Source organism: Propithecus coquereli, unplaced genomic scaffold (genome assembly GCF_000956105.1).
Source record: "Propithecus coquereli isolate 6110/MARCELLA unplaced genomic scaffold, Pcoq_1.0 Scaffold530, whole genome shotgun sequence".
Classification (NCBI taxonomy): domain Eukaryota; kingdom Metazoa; phylum Chordata; class Mammalia; order Primates; family Indriidae; genus Propithecus; species Propithecus coquereli.
The window spans coordinates 882937-902429 of NW_012151175.1; the positions used below are offsets into that span (position 1 = coordinate 882937).

General features: G+C 46.0%; 1 protein-coding gene across 1 annotated transcript in view; it reads right to left on the reverse strand.

The window, feature by feature from the left end:
• Positions 1–19493, reverse strand: part of IDO2 (indoleamine 2,3-dioxygenase 2) — a 52614-nt gene that overhangs the window by 11463 nt on the left and 21658 nt on the right. The window contains exons 3-7 of the mRNA XM_012657147.1: positions 13856–13975; positions 11686–11804; positions 9482–9496; positions 7984–8083; positions 6555–6671 (exon numbers count right to left, since the gene is read on the reverse strand). Of these exons, the coding sequence (XP_012512601.1) occupies positions 6555–6671; positions 7984–8083; positions 9482–9496; positions 11686–11804; positions 13856–13975 (471 nt within the window). The remainder of the gene's footprint in view (positions 1–6554; positions 6672–7983; positions 8084–9481; positions 9497–11685; positions 11805–13855; positions 13976–19493) is intronic.

Genomic DNA, 19493 nt, shown 5'->3' on the forward strand with positions numbered 1-19493 from the left:
TTAAAAATAAATACAATTTTAAAAAGATGGATAGTTCCCCAGGCACACTGGCCACATTTCGAGTGTCCGGCAGCCGCGCATGAACAGCGCCAGGGCGGACACTGAAGAGTTTTAGAAGTGACGCAGCCTCATCTGCACTTTTACGAGTTCGCTCGGGCTGTTGTGTGGGGAACGAATGAGACCAGACAGAAAGAGCTGGGGACAGGACCTGGGAGGTGACCGCAGAGTCTGGGCCAGCGACGACGACAGCCAGGTCCCCAGTGCGTGACGGTGAGAACAGAGAAAGGAACAGATGCGAACGATATCCAGAAACAAAGTCTCTGGTGATGAATTGCAAAACATAACTTTTGGCAAGGAGAAATAACACAGCCCACTGAGAGTATGTGACTAAGAGCAGATTGGAAGCCGCTGAAGAGAAAACTAATGAATTGGGTCAGAGGAATTAATCGAGAACGCAGCGCAGGGGAACAAAGGGTTAGAAGACACCACGTGACTGAGGGAAGGATGGAGCAGGAAAGTTGTTCTCACTGAAAGTCCCTGCAGGAGAGAAGAAGAGAATGAGCCCAGGCTGCGAAGACTTAACGGCTGAGAACTGCCTGGCGGTGATGAGACATCGATTCGAGAAGCGCGAGGAAGCCCGAGCGTGGCACACCGAGTGACGCGAGAGGGAGACAGACACAGAGGGACTCTTATGAGCAGTGAGGGAAAGACACAAAACGACAGCTGATGTCTCGACAGTGACGGCGGAAACCAGAAGATACTGCACGATATATTCAATATCTAAAGGAATGCAAGTGATAGCAAAGATACTCTTCAGGAATTGAAGTGAAATAAGGAAATTTCTAGATGGGAGAGTTTACCACCCTGGTCGTTCACTAGAGTAAATCTTAAACGACGTCCTGAAGGAGTCCGTAAAGCAGTGAAGGTAAATTGAGAACGTCAGCAAGGGAGGGAAGGGAGGCGAGTCCTGGAAGCGGATCCCTGCACTGGGACGGCTGCTCTGCAGCCATGCGCTGCCCAACCACACGGCCGACTGGAGACAGGGCCAACCAGGGCTGCGGTGCGATGGGCGGTGACAGTCCTACGACAGATGCTCCCCAGCCAGGAATTTCTGCGGACTATTCTGGAGGAACTCACTATGTCATAGACCCTCAAGATGATACCGAGAAATGTGCGAATGATCATGAAGACAAAAATGGTTCAAAGGAAGGGCTCAGAGAACAAGGTATATGTCTTCCAAGGGCAAAGGTGGCTGGGATAACGAAAAATGCCACACCTCAGAGGGAAAAGATTGCAAAAGATGTCAAAGACAGTGTTCAAGCATCTGCGAGTTTGTCTGCTCTGTAAGGTCTGAAGCAAGTGGACAATAACAGAACCAGAAAACGATCAGCACAGGGCATGTTCTTTGCCACGCCTACCTTAGGCTTCCACGGTTACGGGAACCTCTGAAATGACAGCTTCAGAAACTGAGAGGCTAGGAAAGCAGAGAAGGGAATTGATGGAGCAGTCACAGCTACGGATGGGCCCAGCGACCAAGTGACCAGCTTGCAGAGGAGGTGTTTACTAGCCAGTTAGCGGCGGGCTCGATGACCGCAGGCAGCCAACAACACAGTGCTGTGGTTTACATGACATCATGGCCACAGACTTCTGGTGTTCAACAAATTCAGTTTTCCTGATCTGAAGGAATGATGGGAGGGGGTGTGTAGAGAAGCAAGAGTCTGCCTGATTCTGGATCAGACATACATATACACACCTACACAGCTGCAATGACTGACGTGTTAATTCTGACTTGAGAATCTTTTTCATGAACGATTTTTTTAAAAATTTGGATTTTAAAGATATTACAGTATTTTTGTTTTGTACTAGAATGCGTTGCTCTGTATGTACTGTGCATTGCAATTTATAACTGCCAGGGATTTGTAGTTTCTTGTTTTCATATTGGATCGTGTTACTTTTATAATTCAAGTAAGCAGCTGGGTTAATGCATGATGCTTGCTCTTTTAACAGAACACAAGGGTAGAGTTCATTTGGCATGCAAGTCGCCTTTATTATAAATTTGAGTTTGTCTTGGTTATATGCATGCATGATAACCCAGCTAGATTTCTGGCACTTGCTATATTTATCAACATTAATTTTTGGTAAAACATTAATAGCTTGAGCAGCACCATTTTTTAAATAAAAACATAATTGAATAAGTGTGAATGCAGAGGCAAATATTGTCTGCCCTATTAAACTTAGTGCCCATTAATGGCATTTATACTATTCATTGTGCCTGTTGCTGCTGTTTGAGTTACAGGAGCTTCTAAGACTAGATTGTTTTTGAGTTACGGGAGCTTCTAAGACTAGATTGTTTTTGAGTTGCGCGATTACGACTGCAGGGATGCATCTGAGTTAGACGCGGTCCTGGTGTGCTTGAAAGGTGCCCTCCACTAGGCCTGTGATTTTTTTGAAAGCACATCCTCACGTACTGCAGTATCTTCTTTCAGAAGAGGAATGTTACAGTCTGATGGTAAATGTCCTCACTTTACCTTTTTAATTCAAATATCAAGTTTCCTGTTGTATTAATACTGTGGGAACCAGGACACATCAGACACCACTGCGCACACCCACCTTCGCATGGCTGAGCGAAGGAAACGGAGAACAGAGCGAGTGTCGCGGACGGTGTGAAACAGAAGCCGCCAACTCCTGCCGTACCGTCGCCATCGACTGAACTCGGGAAACGCGACTTTGTATAACCCAGCAGCATGTGCCTGGCTTCTTTATAAAAGTGAGGGCTTGTGTTTTCTCAAGTCTAAGATGAGAACAAGCAACAAGGCAACAAGCGAGACCCCATCTCTACAAAAAAAATCTAAAAATAAAAAAGTTACTTGAGCTGAGACGGTGGCGCGCACCCGTAGCCCCAGCTACTCGGGAAGCTGAGGGGGGAGGATCGCTTGAGGCAGACAGTTGAGGCCAGCCTGGGCAACACAGCGAGACTCTGTCTCTAAAAGTAAGTAAGCAAGTAAAAGTCAGATAAATAAAGAGAAGATTTGTATTTTCTCATCTCTTCTTTTTGGTATTAATTAAGTTTTTTGTTTGTTTTAAGCTTTAATATCAAAAATTGCTATTGTACAGTTTGGCTGAAAGGAGGTCCAAGTGAACATTATCTGAAGGACACTCAAATCTATAAGGTCAGAGCCATTTCTCAGATACAGGCTGAACAGAAACATTTCCTTTGCCGGAAGGAGCCTTTGGGAGCGCATTTGGGCTAATCTGAGTTTAATAACTCCCTCACTGCCTACCCCCCATTAAAAAATAGTCTGCATTATAGAAAATTCAAATAGGAAGAAATGAGTGGTCAGTTAAGAAAATATGTGTATTTTTATAAAAATTGCTGCATATTGTGCATACTGGTTTTTTTTATTTCTAATTTTTATGGGGTACAAACGTTTAGGTCACATATATTGCCTTTGCAGTGCCCTGTGCGCATACTGTTCTGTAACCTGCTTTTTTCACTTAGCAATATATCATGGACAGCTTGCCAGGTCAAAAAAATAAAAAAAGAAACTTTAACATGATTTTATTATCATATGGAATTAAACAGAGAAGAATTCCATGTTAATGACTTTCTAATTGAGTTTAGACACAACAAGTTCACAAGCTAAGATGGAAAATTCCTTCCACAAAATTAAGAGAACTCATCAGAAGGAACAGCAGCAGCAGTTCACACTACAGTTTAGCTCCCATCTACTCGTAAGAAACCTGATTTAAACACGGACGCTAAATTGTCAGAAGGAAATATTTTAACTCCTCATGGCTATTAAGAAAAAATGCTTAAAGCTGCCAGGGAGTCAGGCAGAAGTTGGAAATTCTGTTGATTCAGAAGGAAATAAAGGCAAACATTTCCCCGGCTTTCTGGAGAGAAAAATATCCTTCTACTTGTCTGAGGAGAAAACTAACGCTTAGAGAACAGGAGCTATCCTCACAAACGTGCCATGAAATATGTCTGCCCATGATTCGAACACTTGAAAATCTGAAAATTGTGCAGCAAATACAAGCAGAGGGAAGAAGTCCAGCCACGCCCTGGGCAGCGTCTCCTCATTACAGGAGAAAGCTCGGGACCATAACCAGAGACGATCACTGAAGAATCTGTGTGATTCCTTAAAACTTGCAGTTTCTAGTATGTGCTATTATTTTTATAACTTCGTTTTTGTGGTTACTATTGCTGCATAGAAACAACTAGAAACTTAGTGGCACAAAACCACCGTTCCATCCTGCTGGGCAGGGTCCACACAGGACAAAGGGGAGATGGCTCCCTCTGTGTCAGTGTCTGGGACCTCGGCTGGGGGCGCTCGAAGACAGAAGGCGACTGGGGATGGGGGCCCAGAGTCATCTGAGGGCGCAGTCCCCCCCCCGGCCAGGTGTCACGTGGAGCGCCCGCTCCTGGTTGCTGTGCGGTCCGCTTTCGCACCACAGGACGGTGGCCTCGGGGTAGCTGGACTCTTCACGGCATCCAAGGCAGAAGCCGCGTCACCTTTTCTAGCCGTGCCTCAGAGGTCACGTGCTGTCCTTCTGCTGCGTTCTGTGAGTTACGAGCACGACACACGCAGGGACAGACTCTATCCCTGGATGCAAGCAGGGTCCAGGCCACATTGTGGAAGAGCGTGCGGGATGGCACGGGGGTGTGTCGCTGTAGCCACCTTTGGAAAATACAGTCTAACACACTCATCTCTACCATATACACGAATGTGACCAGTAGGGAAACATTTAAAACAAATTACATTTGTGTGGGGAAATTTGCCTCTGGGGGAAATAAGGGAGGTGGCCCTGGGACCTCCTCCTGCAGAGGGTGGTCAGGGCAGCCGAGGTGTCCGCCTGGGCTTACAAAGTGACTCTGCAAATGAGCGCCAGGGAAGCCGGTGCCAGTCCGACGCTCCGAGGCACCTGACCGCAGCACGCACTGTGGGCCTCTCTCCTGACCTTCCGGAACCGTCGTCCGCGTGGCCCCTGCACTGTATCCGAGGCGTCTCGTACCCTGAGTAGTGAACTCAGGGTTTCTTGGCACAGCAAAAACACAGCTCATCTCACGTTAGCTTGGCAACGCCACGACACAAACTTAGGGGGGCTGTTTGGCAGGAGAACTACTGATGTGATCACGAGGGCTCTAGAGTGACGATTCAAGGCAATGGAGAAAATGCAAATATAAAATGTAAAACGGGAAAGTTAAATGGAAAAAATATACAGTCCTGTGACTTCGGCTGGATTTCTACTAGAGGTGACAAATAAATTTACTCTTTGAATACAAGGTAAGGAAGCTCTCAGCACCACCTGGCTCTTTCTCCTCCCATCCTGTTTCCTGTAAACTCTCTCCTTCCCCACAATCTCGCTCTTTCTTTCAGGGAAGCAGGATTCGGGAAATTGGTCCTTAACATTCTGCTTTTCTCTTGTTCACAGATCACACCCCTCTCCCCACACCCTCCTTAAACACACGCCAGGGACATTGGTCAGATTCCTCTGAAGTTGAGGTTGAAGAGCCTCCCAGACACTGGAGACTGAACACACTGACCAGAATAAGACATAACCATCCACGAAGCACGAGCCTCTTAACTGACCACACCTGTGCCAACCTAAATAGCAAACAGAGACGGGCTCTCTGAAAGCAAACGGTATTTATTCCTGAGCAGGGCATTGCAACGGGACCACGCCTGCGTGGTGAACTATGTGTGCATTCAGGCAGGTAAAGGAAGACAAAGGTTTTCAAAGGAAAAATGACGAGGACATCATTTATTAAGATATTTATCCTCGGCTACAAGGAACAATAACAAAGCGATGCCAATCCGAGGTTGGACAGGCAGTTGCCAGGCAGACGTCCTTGCAAAAGCATTTTTTTGTGTAAGGTTTTGGTAGCTTTTGTACAAGGTTGTGGTTTTTGCAGAGTCTTTTCTGATAGTTTTTATTATCGGGCATGAGAATCCTCTCCTCATTGCCTCCCCTGGCTTTATTTGTCAGATCTTTTTCTTCCTTTCTTTTTTTTTTTTTTTTTTAACACAAGTGACTCCATTTGTTTTGGTTTGTTTGGTTTTGTCAAGTGACTCCACTTTGATTGTGACGACCTTCTCATCCGTGGCACCTCATGCTCGCACTGGCCACAGAAGAGCGGCACGGGCCGGCCAGCGACACGGCCTGAGGCCGGGGTCAGCCATCTCAGGAGGAGGGAGAGACGAAAGGGGCGTCAGAGGGTAAAGACGAGCTGCACCATCTCCAGCCTGCCCTGCAGCAGCCTAACCTTGCTGGGCGGGGCATACACGGCTAATATTGTCGCCTACCCCAGGCCCGCCTTCCAAGCTTCAGGCAGGACCTGAACATGCCACAGAAACATCTGGCCACGGAATCCCAGGAGAACACAAAGGACAGAGCCGGCGCGACAGCGCTGCAAAGGCGCTGGTTCCCCGAGCAGGTGCACAGCAAATGCCTCGAAACAGGACGGTGCACCGGCGCCATCTGGTGGGCAAACGTGTCACCGCCCGTGCGGGCCCGGGCGCAGCCCTCCCTCCGCGGTCCCGCAGGAGCACCTCGTGCATTTGTCCCAAGGTTCCGGTGATGGCCTGTATGGAGAGTCTCAGTTGCTGCAGGGCCTGGAGCAGGGCATCCTGGCTGGGCTGCGAGATGGCATGCGTAGCCTGGACAAGGGCCTGCGGATGAGATTAGCGTTAGCACTGCATTGAAGCCCACGGGGGTGGAGCGAGCCGGGGAGGGCACCCCCTGACTGCCCGCCTGGGTCAGAGCTGCCTGGGGGCATCCTAACCAGCTCCGCCGTGGGGCCGCCCCAGAGTCTGATCTCTCCAGGCACCTCCCAGACAGACGCCTGGTGAGGATTTTCTGTATCTTTCCACTGACTGCTACTCCTGGTACCTCCCAAGGGCTGAACTCTCGTTATTTTGCCCATTTCTTCTCCCTGATGTATCACACGTTATGATCACTTCTACTGCCGCATCCCCAACCAGGGCATCCTCACTCCCAAGCTCTGTCTTCCAGGAATCAGCCCCTCTGCCAGGAAGCCTCCCTTGACTCAGGGCGGTCTCTGCCTTACCCGCCTGCACGCGGAAGGCCAGCGTTTGATCCTGTGCCTTCCACCAGCCAGGCACGTGAGTGAGAATGAAAGTAACCATGGAGTTTCGCTTCTGAGAGTGAAAGAAAGTGCTGGAACAATTATGCCAGGACATGGTAGGCACGCGACATACGCTCCCCGGTGACGGCGGGGAGGGAAGGCATACATTTGCCTTAAATGTCTTGAGGCAAGGCACGAAACTCGGGCAGATTACATGGTGTTTTGTCTTGTATCTGCCTTTCTGGTACCTGTCTGGTCCTTGAAGAAATTCAAATTTGCAACCTGGGGCTAGATCATCTGAACGATGCCTTCCAGCGCTAAATACTTTTCATTTCATTTTCCTCTGGGCCTTTTCACAGCAGTTTTCTCTGCCAGGAATAATAATAATGAGCTTCGCTCCTTCCTTCTCTCCCTCCCTCTCACTCTCTTTGTATGGGCCCCTCTGGTTTTCATGTCATTTCTCTGGGGAAGCTTTGCCTGACCCTTCAAGTCTGGATTAGGTTTTAGCTGCCTCTTCATGGTAACCCCCACTTTTTCCCTTATCGCCCTACTATAATCCGTTGTTCTCCACTGGATATTGTGTAGGAAGCTCCCCCAGGTAGGCTCCTGGGCTGGGACAATGTCTGTCTGTTCACTGTGGTTTCCCGTTGCCTAGAACAATACCGTGTGTGCAGGATGGACAAATGGTTGATTCAGGCTTTACAGGAATTGAGAAAAAGGAGCTAACACCGCGGGCTAGAACGCAGATCTCTTCTCTCAGACCTGGGCTAAGGAAGACGAGGTCTGTGTTCTTCTGTACTGAGAAATCTACGGCAGGGACGGGGCTGGGGGCGGGGAGCAGAGCTCAGACTCATTTCGCATTTGAAAGAATAAAGCGCCACGAAGTGAGAAGATACCTTAATCCCAGGCACTGCTGCTTTCTCTGCCAGAGCAGTCACCAGTACGAAACCTCGCAGGCTCTCTCCCCCCGGAAATGAGACGATGATCTCCAGGTTCCTTGGGAAGGAGACGGTCGCAGGATCAGAGGTGTGGACACCATGCTGTGACCACTCACTGCCTGCAGGTGTCCCCCCCGCCCGTTAAATAGCTGCTGCGAGGCAAACCAGTGAGCCACTTGCTCCTCTCCGTAAGACAGCCCTGAGCTTGAGCATCTGCCTTCGGCGACGTCCAGACAGGAAAGAGAATAGAGCAGTTCAAACTCACGTTCACCTGACCAGAGGACGCTCAAAGTCTAGCACGGCCCTGACGGTGCCAGCCCATCCCGCAATGGAACGGCTGAAACATGGGAGGGCAGTTTCTACCTGATTCTTCACAGGGCTGCAGGGCCAATTCTATGGCCCATCACACCGTTCCTGTCAAAAGCCACAGTCTTAGAGCCAAATCGACCCCAGGCAAGAGCGAAGTCCATGCTCCCTTTTTACAGGTATGAAACTATGGCCCAGAAAAGCAAAGCAGCTTGCCCAAATCACGTAGCTGGACCAGGTTGGGAATGGTTTAATAACGCAGGCTAGAGCGCTTTCCGATCTGTGGTACATATATATAAATATATATTTATTTATTTAACCACATGCTGTGTAATAGCGGGAGCTGGGAGACTGTTACAGAAGCATCATTTTTAAATGACCTGCTGTCGTTTCATAGATCCAGTCTACACAACCTCAAAACTTAACTCCATAGATCACTTTTGCCTTTAACATTTTAAGCACGAGAAAAGATGAAAAACAAGCCAAACACCAAAACCAAATAAAACAAATGTAAGTTAGGACTTCTCTGGTTCCAGCGGGTACATTAGCTTGGGAAATGATGTTTCTATCTTCCACGCCCCCCTCTCTGAGCTATAGCTTTTTTCCCGGACCCCTTTATTTGATGGGTTTGCTGATGGGAGAGGAGAGTTGTCTCAGGGGCTGCTTTCGGTCTCCGCGGAGAGTGGAGCCTAAGGAGACACTGGCCCAGCTCTGCCCGTGAGCGCCAGCCCGTGTAATCACAGATATTTCAAAGGGATTCTTCCGCACCTGCAGTTACCACTGCCTGCATGCTGGCCTTTCATAGAAGTCATAATGAAACGAGGAATCTTTTCAGACCATTAGACTTCAAAGAGTCACAGAAATTTGGTGAAGTTTTCTTTTCTTCCATTGCACTTTACTTGTTTTATTATGTACACATTGGAAAATACAGTAAAGAAAATTAATCCCCTGTACCCTGCAAGGCAGAGGCAACCACTGTTAACTTTGGACTGTTCGTTTTTGGCACATTTTCTTCTACTATTTTTTCATGAATTTTATTTAGTGAATATTATACTGTATATAATCCGGTACGCTTTCCTTTTCGTTTTATTGTAAACTTTCTAAAGCTAGCATGGATTCTAAAGTGAGCAAAGGATTTCTGAGGACTTACCTGATTTCCAGGGGTCTAGTCCAATTTCAGTTATTGGAAATCACCAAGAGAAAAAGAAAATAAAAGAACAATTCAGTTTGTAAACCAGATATACCTTCTAGGTGTAAGGCTGGTGGCAGGCACCCCTCCTCTCCCTAAAGGCGAAAAAAGAAGCCCATGAGTCCTGCCCTAATACTGTAACAAAGAACTCTCCACTTTGTGTGCTAAAACTTCGCCCCGAAAAAAACTCCCGTCCCCCAACTCTAAAACCTTTATAAGCCTGCTCAAAACTTCCGGGCGTCGCGACTTCTCTGGCCCCCTCTCTCGGGACCGGTGAACCTCGCCCGGGAGCGCTCTTTTTCCCCTTCCCCCAGTAAAGCCTCGTTGCTTGCCCTTTTCACTCTGCTCATCTTTCTTTCTCTGGCGCCGACCATCCAAAAACCTTACACTAGGGTCACATGGACACAGGCTTGCACACTCATGTGCAGTGCACACACAGACACACATTCGTGTACTCTGAGTGCCACAGGTAGTGCCTAGACCAGGGCTCCTGTATGATAAAGAGTCAAGTCTCAGCTCACATCTCAGCCCCAGAATATCTGACCTGTGGCCATTAGATTAATTATTTCACTCCCCTTATATTTGTGTAATTCCCACAGCTCTCATTTTGGTTCTAGTTATTTTACTCCCATTTATCTCTTAGGACTTGCCTTCGATCATGCTCTGCCTCCTTACCAAGGCTTTTGCTGATTTTAAAGCCTGTGCTTATGTTGTTTCTCTGAAATTCTAAAGGGGATATTGTTTGAGTCACTCTGACATGGGCACACTGCTTTGTCTTGTTACCTGACTGTTTGGGCAGTACTTTGCCTCTGTTTCTTTCATTTCTTCATAGCACTTAGCTCTGTGCTGGGCCTACTATCAATAAAAGATTGCAAAGGATAATTACCAAGGATATCTGGTGAGACCCAGGACTGTGTCTGTGTCTCTGGGACTGCACTAGCCCTGCACCCTCACTTCCTAGGAAACTAGCTTTTTGTTGTTATATTTTCAACTTTACCCTCCCAATACATCCACTTGCCCTTCAACCTTCCTTTCTTCTCTTTGAATCATAAATCCAACTTGACCAGACTTATGCACATATATTTACTATTTCTTTTTCATCCAAATTCTGGGCCAGATTCAGCAGCTTTCAATGGTCACCTATTTTGTTGTTAAAGCAGAATTGGTCAAAGATCACAATTAATAATTATAGAAAACATAAGCTCCCAGTGCTCAGAGATGTGTAGAGAGATGAGGTGGCCCAATCTCACTTCTTCCAAGGGACACATAAATTAGTCCAAAAGCTAAGCTCGCTATTAAATGTTTATTCCTTTAAAACAGATTCCCATCATCTCTGGCAACCCCGGGGTTTCCCACAGCCCTTACGCTAAGGACGTTCTTCCTAAGATTCAGCCCCAATGTCTCTTTATGCAGTCACAAGGACAGTGCTATCTCTTCCATCTACAGCCTGAAATATGCTCGGCTGTGACAGTGAAGTTCAAAGGGAAATTTAACATTTCATCTCTTCCACCTAATTCTGACTGTTTATTAGATTTCTTATTTGTTAAAAATTCACGTATTGTGCAGGATATGGTCAGAAGCAAAAACAAAACAAAACTCATGTTGTTTCTTTCTGCAAACAAATGCCCCTAGGCTCAGCCCGACTGAGCGAAGACTGGTGTGAGCTCAGTGGAATGACGGCTTCATTAACCACAGTGCAGCCCAGCGTGCCTAGCGCCCTTGCTCTGGACTCGCCCGCAATCGTTCATTCGTGATCACTGTGTAAACGGTCGCTTATTGGTTCTCCTGGTTCTCACTTGACTTCAGTGGGAGGCATATTAGGGAACAAACAGTTGGGTGAAGAAGAATGAATGAGTCTGATTCTGCAGGAGCCCCAAGGTCACACTGAGAAACTCGGATGTGACGTGGAAGCAAACAAGAAGAAGTGGTCTGGGCCAGCGCGTTCAGAGTGTATCGGGAGGAAACTTCTGGGGCCTGCGATTTCCGAACCTGTGTTCAAGTTCACCCTTCTTTGGCATTATAAAAGCAGACAATAAATACGAACATCCCCAAACATCAAGTAGCTGAAAAGGCCTGGGCGCTTCCTGTGGGAGGAGTTAACTGGTAAGACGGCCTCCTACTGAGAGTCATCCCTTAAGATTCAAAGCACCCTCTCCCTTCCTTACCCTGCTGGGTCCCTTTTGGTCCAGTTCGTCAGCACCAAGTCTGCGTGGACCAGGAGAGGAGGCAGCCCCAAGTTCCTGGAGACTTCCACAAGGGGAAGGGCAAGATTTCTCGGCAGAACCTTTCAGATATAAATCCAGACAATCAGCATATTCTAGAAAGAATATGCCTGAGCAAACGACCGTGGTGGTCTTTCATTCCAGCAGTCCTGTGGCAGAGATATGACCCGGCGACCAACTGGAATTACCTGAGTGACCCAGATTCGTACACCTCACACACACCTTTCTGTTAACAACCCAGTGGAAACAGTATTTAAGAGAACACAGTGTAATATATGTGAAAATCGCCAGGTTGGGCCACACATACACATAGACTCTAAAATAACCTCTGATAGCTGACTATGCAAAGAAGGGCATCACCAAAACGTGCAGAGGACTGAGGAGATTAGCGGTGGGGAAAAATCTCTCTAGATAGACAGAGATACATAAACAGACATAGGAACGTGTGAGAATCAGGAGACCAGGGCACCCTACAGGAGTGAGGAGGACAGACCACCTCAGCCTGCGTGGAAACTGACTCTGTCCCTCACTCGTAAGTCGAACCCAATGACGACGTCAAGTAAGCCACCTCAAGAGAGACCTCATTCACCCTCTTTTACCTGAGGAGCACTCTACAGAGCTTTATCTGCTATAAATCCAGAAAAGCTACTCGGACCACGGGGGTTTCTATCCGTGCTAAAGGTTACGTTAGTCTAGATTCAAAAGGAAAAAGACAACATTCCTATGCATCCATTTTCCATCTCCGTTTTCACCTCCCCTTAAGACAGAAGGATCTATTAAAGAAGCCCCATTTCTGCCTTTGTTTTCCCTTAGATTTTTAGAGAAATTTGGGATAGAATTATTTCTTAAATAGAAAATCATGAAGAGACTTGAAGAGTTTAGAAATGTGAACCTAAGGTCCACTTTCCGCAGACTGCAGTGGAGAAGTGAGGACTCGCTTAGCTGAGAAGTCAAAGGAGGAGCAGAGAAAGTCACAGATGATCGGAGGTGGAGGGTGGCAGCGGTGTGAACAAGGAGCCTCGCTGGTGGCCCGGAGCTACATGGACACGGCTGGAGACATCCATTCCCACCACCTTCCTCTACCCCTCGCCCCAGTCTGGGATAACGGTTTGAGGAGCAGACGGCAGAGGGATCCACTTGCTTGTGCCTGGATGTCAAATTTCTCACCGTCAGACACACAAATGTTTAAAATGAGATGTACTGGCATATAAAAACCTGAAGCAGCCCCACACTTCCCTTCTCCCTCGGCCTCATGTGTTCACCTGTGAGATAACGGGCAGAACCCATCAGGCAAACGCAGTGGGCTTGAGCTGCTCCCTTAACGGTGGAGCTCTAGGACAAGGTGACTGCCTGATTTCCGGGGAAGGTGCACTAACAAAAAATGAAAATGAATAGTAATTTACAGTATAGGCAGTGGAACGTGCAGATTTCACGTCTCAAGGTTCAGGTTCAAACTTTAAAGTTATGCGAAGGTTCAAAAGAGATTTAGATGCATTATATTAGGCAACAGGCTAATAATTAGCTAGAGAGAAAGCAGTATTAAAATATAAAGCTTAGTGTTATAAATTTCCTTGTGTCCCTCTGGGGAAAGAAGGCTGCATTAGTGAAATCAGAAGATCTGATCTCTGGTCTTGGCTTTTCCATTAACTAGCCACCTGACCATGGGCAAGGAATTCAACTTCTGTGCTCCTCCGTCGTCCGGGTATAGTGTAGCCCTGTTTACTTTGCAGGATTGTGAAAAGCAACCAAGATAACTGATACGTATACTAGTTTAAAATGCTCTAAGTTTTTTGTTTGTTTGTTTAATAAACTCTCAGAATCTGCCTTCAAATTCAGCTCTTGAAACATTCTTGGAAGAGGGTGCCAGACAAAAATAGATTCAGATACTAATTAAAGGGAGCCACAACTATCAATTTAAAGGAAAATTAGCTCCTTAGTCAAGAAAAAAAAAATCATGTAAATGGGCCCTCCACCCTTCCTTCAATGGCTACCCATCGAAAAGAACAGGAAAGCACCCATCTTCCAGGAAAACTGCAGTGCCCAGCAGAGAGCATTGTCCCAGAAGTAGCACACGTGCCCAGGAACAGGGGACAAGCATGTCTGTGCCCCTTACCTGTTCAGGCTGCGTGTCTCCTTCCTGCCAGACATACCCCATGGTGATGCAGCTCAGGACCAGGTGGGCCAGGCGCTGTGCCCGGTAGCTCGTAAGGAGCTGGCAGTCCAGGAGGGGCATCTGTGCAAGAGAAGTTCCACAGACTGTGAGTCAAATAGATGGGGACAGAATAGGCATTCTGGGACTCGAAAGGTCCTTTGGGTGTGAGGAAATGAGTTGTAGTTTAATGAAGCAGCCAAGAGCCGGCACATACCTATTTATCCCAAGCTCTGGGACACCACAGTGCAGGAGGTGTCCATAGGATGTTGCTGGGGAAGTACCCCAGCCCCACCTGAGCCCCCACATCGTCGCTCATGGTTGTGCAGAATTGGTGTCACCACGGCCTCCGCTGCTCGGTTGGAGGCTGCGGATAACCCGCTCCCGGGACCGAGAGAGCCCATGGCAGCTCCCTGGCGACCTCCCCAGCGCCGTCTGAGCACCCCTGGCCGTGTGACCCTGCCCGGCCCTGCGCGCGGGCGTTGCTGTCTGCACGTGATACCTGAGCAGCGCGCGGTCCAGCGAGGGTAGGCATCGGACCAAACCCCAAAGGCAGGTAGCTGAGCTGGGCCGGTGGGTCCCAGCCCTGGCTGGAGCGGTGCCGGGGCGCTGCCAGGTCGTTGGCACACCGGCCCCTGCCCGTTTCCTCACTGTCGCAGTGGGAACTGACGGCAGCGTCACTGTGACAGTGAAAGGTGGTATCGCCCTTGAAATGACCCCTGTCCTCCCTCATCCCACCCCCTTCCCTGGCTCTGGACACAGCCTGACCTGCACCCGTCCGCGTGCCCCTCTCCCAGGCCCGCGGCGTCGGGAAGGGCGACCCGGGTGTTTTCGGGGTCCCTCTAGCCTGCAGGCGCGGCCGGGGCTTGGGGCAGGCGGTGGGCGACCTTCCCCGCTGCCCGGCCGCGGGTCTCGGCCTCCCGGAAAAGGCTCCGAGGATCCCGATGCAGCGAGCCGGGCCGGGTGCTGCGTGTCACCAGCAGCCGGCGGAGCTGCGACGGCAGCTGTTGAGTAAGCAGCTAGTACGAGCCTCTCACCAAAGGGCGTCTAGGGCAGGATGCTAGAAACGTCCCATGCACTGGGCTCTCCGTCTTCCCAAGAGTCCGAGGACGAACTGAGACTCAGGGAGGGGAAGAACCTGCCCGCGCGGCCCTGCGGTCGCTTAGCGTCAGCGCTGCCCGGCAGAAGTATGCACAAAAGTCAGATGTTTTGTTTTACATTTTCCAGCAGCCACATTAAAAAAAAAAGAGTAAGAAAGGAACAAGTGAAATTAGTTTTGGTGATATATTTTGTCTAAGTCAGTATATCAAAAATATATCAATATATAACCGATATAAAAAATGTGGAGATATTTTACAGTCAGTCATTCGAAGTCTTCAAACTCTGGTCAGTATCTGACATCTCCATTTGTCCCAGGCACTTTTCGAGGGCTCAACAGCCTCAGCTCCGGCAATGCAGCCTCAGGTAAAGGAGTCAGATCAAAGTGAGAACTTCCTCTTGGTTAGAGAGAAACGTTTTTCTGGAAACTTCTTGCACATTCTGGAGTCCCTGGCCTTGCCCCTCCAAGCAAACATACATACACAGAAAAAACAGCTTAAGGGATTAAAAAGAGAGAAAAAAACAGAACAAAACACCTTTATAGTGGAACTTTCTTCCCCTGCAAATAAAGGTGACATGGTTAGGGAGTGAGTCAGACACCTAATAGTTCCCTCAGTTTAGGCTAATCAACTTGGTTTCATATTTTGCTTCATTATTAGATGGAGAGTGTTATAGTACGGAGTGCGAGAAATGACCACTTAAAGACCAAATTGAGCCAAATTATGAGTCTTTATTAGCCGGCCAGCGACCACCCCTGTCCTGTCAGGGTACAGGTACAGAGAATGGTACTGCCCAGTGAGACAAGGCGGTTTTTATACAGTCGCACTCAGGGGGTCTACGTGACTCTAAGCATACAGCAAGGCACGTAATTTTGCAATAAATTCCATCACCCGGGTCTGGGACCAGCCTCAGACCACCTGTTACGATCACAATCTTTACGCACGCCGGTTTACAGAAGCAGGTAGCATCAGTTCGGAAACCTTTAGTTATAGATTCTATATAGACTGGAGCTGTAAAACTTTAACGACATCTTGCTGGGGCCTTAAACATTCGTTAACTACTTTGTTTTCCATCCTGTACTATTTGGCTCATAGGTCAGAAGAAGGGGGGGGTCATCCTGTAGTCATGGCTGCTCCATCTCACTTCAAAAATGGCTTCACTACGGTCAAGTCAGGCTACCTTATCACAAAAGTAAGTGCTTTGCAGAAATAGTTTAGCTTAATTTCATCCTAACATGAAACATCTTTTCTTTTTGCACCATACCACAGTGAGCTGGGTCATTTCCTGATTTTTTAAATATTTGTTGTGATCTCCTCCTTTTATGCTGATATAAAGAGGCTAGATTGAGGACACCTTAGCTCTAACACAAGAGCAAGAGTCAGCATTTTCACAATTTGGTTTCAATAACTCTTCTTTCCCCAGAATTTTCTTAGCTGAATGACTGCTTTAGTCACACATTACTTTTACTTTGCTCGTGTGAACATTACAGTATTTAAAAAGGGCCACCATTAACCTTTTATATTGGCAACTAGCCTGACTTTCTAGAGAAGATAAATGGTATCTTTGACAAAATAAAAAGTAGTAGAATGTCACTGTAAAAAAAATTTCAAATAAAAATGCATATTTGTGCATATAGAATGCATATAGTGTACATGTATTATAAATAGAAAATGGTTTCTATTAGCCTCAATATCACTCATTAGATATAATCACCATTAAAAGTTTTGTGTCTATTTCTAAATATCTATAAATTTCAAAGAATTATGCAATATTAAAATATATATTAAATATGAAATTTATATGTATATACATTAAATATATATAACATAAATATCTATATGTATTTGAATTTGTATTTGTATTTGAATGTATACATCTTGTCAATGGAAAAGAAGCCAAACTCCGCAAAATAATTTTAAAGAGATTTACTCTGAGCCAACTACGAGGACCATGACCCGGAGCCACGCCCAAGAAGCCTTGAGCAAGTGGACTTGCTGTGGCTGGGTTACATGAAGCTTTGTCTAAAGGCTTGGGATGTTTTAAGATAAGGATGTCTGTTAATCAGAGACTAGCCACAGGCCATATATTTGTTGTGTCGATTGAGGACCTGCAGATTTGTCTTGCACAGCCTTGGGCCTGTTAATAGGTTACAAAGGACATCTCCAAGAAGGGTGGAGGGCATGATGAGGCATGTCTGACCTCCCTCCTCCTGGCAGGCAATTTAGTTTTAGGACATCCCCTTGGCCAAGAGGGGGTCCATTCAGTCAGCCGGTGCTGGGGGGAGCCTTAAGATTTTATTTTAGTTCACAATATGAATTTATATGTATATACATTAAATATGTAAATATCTATAAAGATAATTATATATGTTTTATGTAATTATATACATAATATATATTTATATACATTAAAGATATTAATTTTGTTAGGTTTGTTCCAGGTGGGAACCTGAAGAGTATGTATAGGACAGAATGTGGTTAATGCAAAACTTAGGCTTGTAAAACAATAGCCGCAGCAGTGTGGAGAGTCCCCAGATGCTGTAAATCTAACAGACAGCTGCAGCCAGCGTTCCTTCCCCTCCCTCCCTGATAGAGATGAAGTCTGTCCCTCCCTAGCTCTCCTGATAAGGCCGAGGCCAGAGCTGAAGGATGGGTGTGACTCGGGCAGTTTGAAAAAGAATTTATTACTAGTGGCTGTTCTGGCCACTTCCTTACTCCCCCCTCCCCGGAGAAACGCTCTATAAAACCCAAGGCTCTCCACTTTTCTCTGGTGGATGCTTTTCCGGCCTCCACCCATCTGCACCCAGATGCTCAAAATAAATAGCATTTTGCTACACATGAGGCTTCCTGTGTCTCTCTCTCGGCTCCAGACCTAACATATTTATACTGTGATATGCCTTTCTTTTTTCAGCAAACTATATAGCAAAGATATACATAGAGAGAAATAGACACACACACATACATTGTCATTTAATAGCCGTATACTTTTCATTCAATTAACAGATCTATTTATTAACGGGAATTTAGGGGGATTTTTTTATTTTTTTCTTTTATGTTTATTTGGCTATTACAATGGCTGCAGTAAACACCCTTGCTTAGTCTTCTTTCCCTTTTGAGTATTTCTGTGAGGTAAATTCACAAAAATGGAATTGATGGGTCAAAGAATATGAATATTTAAAATTTTAATGGATGTTATAAAATTGCTTGCCAGAAAGATTTTACTAATTTGCTCTCCTGCTTTCAACATGTGTTTCTCCCTACACATCTTGAATAACAGCATGCTAAATGTTTTTTTAAATTTATTGCTGGTGCGCTAACCCAAACCAGATATTTCATTGTTTTCATTTACATTTTTGGTTTATTCTTGAGATGAAGTAGTTTTGCTTGTTTATTATTAAATCAAATATCTCTCTGTAACTTAACTATTTATCTTTTTTGCCCATTTTTTTCCTGCTGATTGTTAATCTTATTGATTTGGTAGACTAAGTTTTGTATTATGGATCTTAATCTTTGAAATAAATATTATAAACTTTTCCCTAGTTTATTGTTTGCTTTTTAATAATTTATTTTGAACACTATATAAACATTATTTATATTTTGGTTAGACACATTGAAAATATACATTATTAAAGAATTATTTTAATTTAATTTTTTTTTTTTTTTTTTGAGATAGAGTCTTCTGTCACCCAGGCTAGAGTGCCATAGCATCCGCCTAGCTCACAGCAACCTCAGACTGCTGGGCTCAAATGATCCTCCTGCCTCGGCCTCTCAAGTATTAAAAGCTGGGACTACAGGTGCGTGCTACCACGCCTGGCTAATTGTTTCTATTTTTAGTGGAGATGGGGCCTCACTCTTTCTCAGGCTGGTCTCAAACTCCTGACCTCAAGAGATCCTCCCGCCTCTGCCTCCCAGAGTGCCAGGTTTACAGGTGTGAGCCACAGTGCCTGGCCTAGAGATTTATTATTAATACTTTTTCACAAATGAATTTTTAAAATATTGATCACATTTTATTCCTAAACCAATTTGTTCTGAATTGTAAATGATTTGGGGGACATAAGCACATAATTATTTGTCCCTTATGACAAGGGTATTAAAAATTCATGAATTAGCATAAATAAGGGTGAACTAAAAACAGCAATAGTAATTTGTGGATTTCTGTCACAATGGAAAGGTATTCTACCACTGAACACTTATCTTCCTTGATGAAGCTCCGCTAACAATTTCACGGTTTCTAGCCTCAGAAAGGTTGGGAGAGACAAGTATGTGGCTTTCCCTCTTAGAGTAAAACATGCTTTGAAGAGCTTCTCAGAAACACTGTGAACATTTCTTTACAATTTAAAACATGATTCAAGGAAACACGTTTGCACTATATTTTTCTTCTGAACATTTTTGAAGTGCACCTCATAATTTTTTAATCACTAGAAGTATTTTTATGAATTTCTATCACCTGCATATAAATTAAATACATGTAATATCTATTCACAGCTTAAAGAATATACATAAAC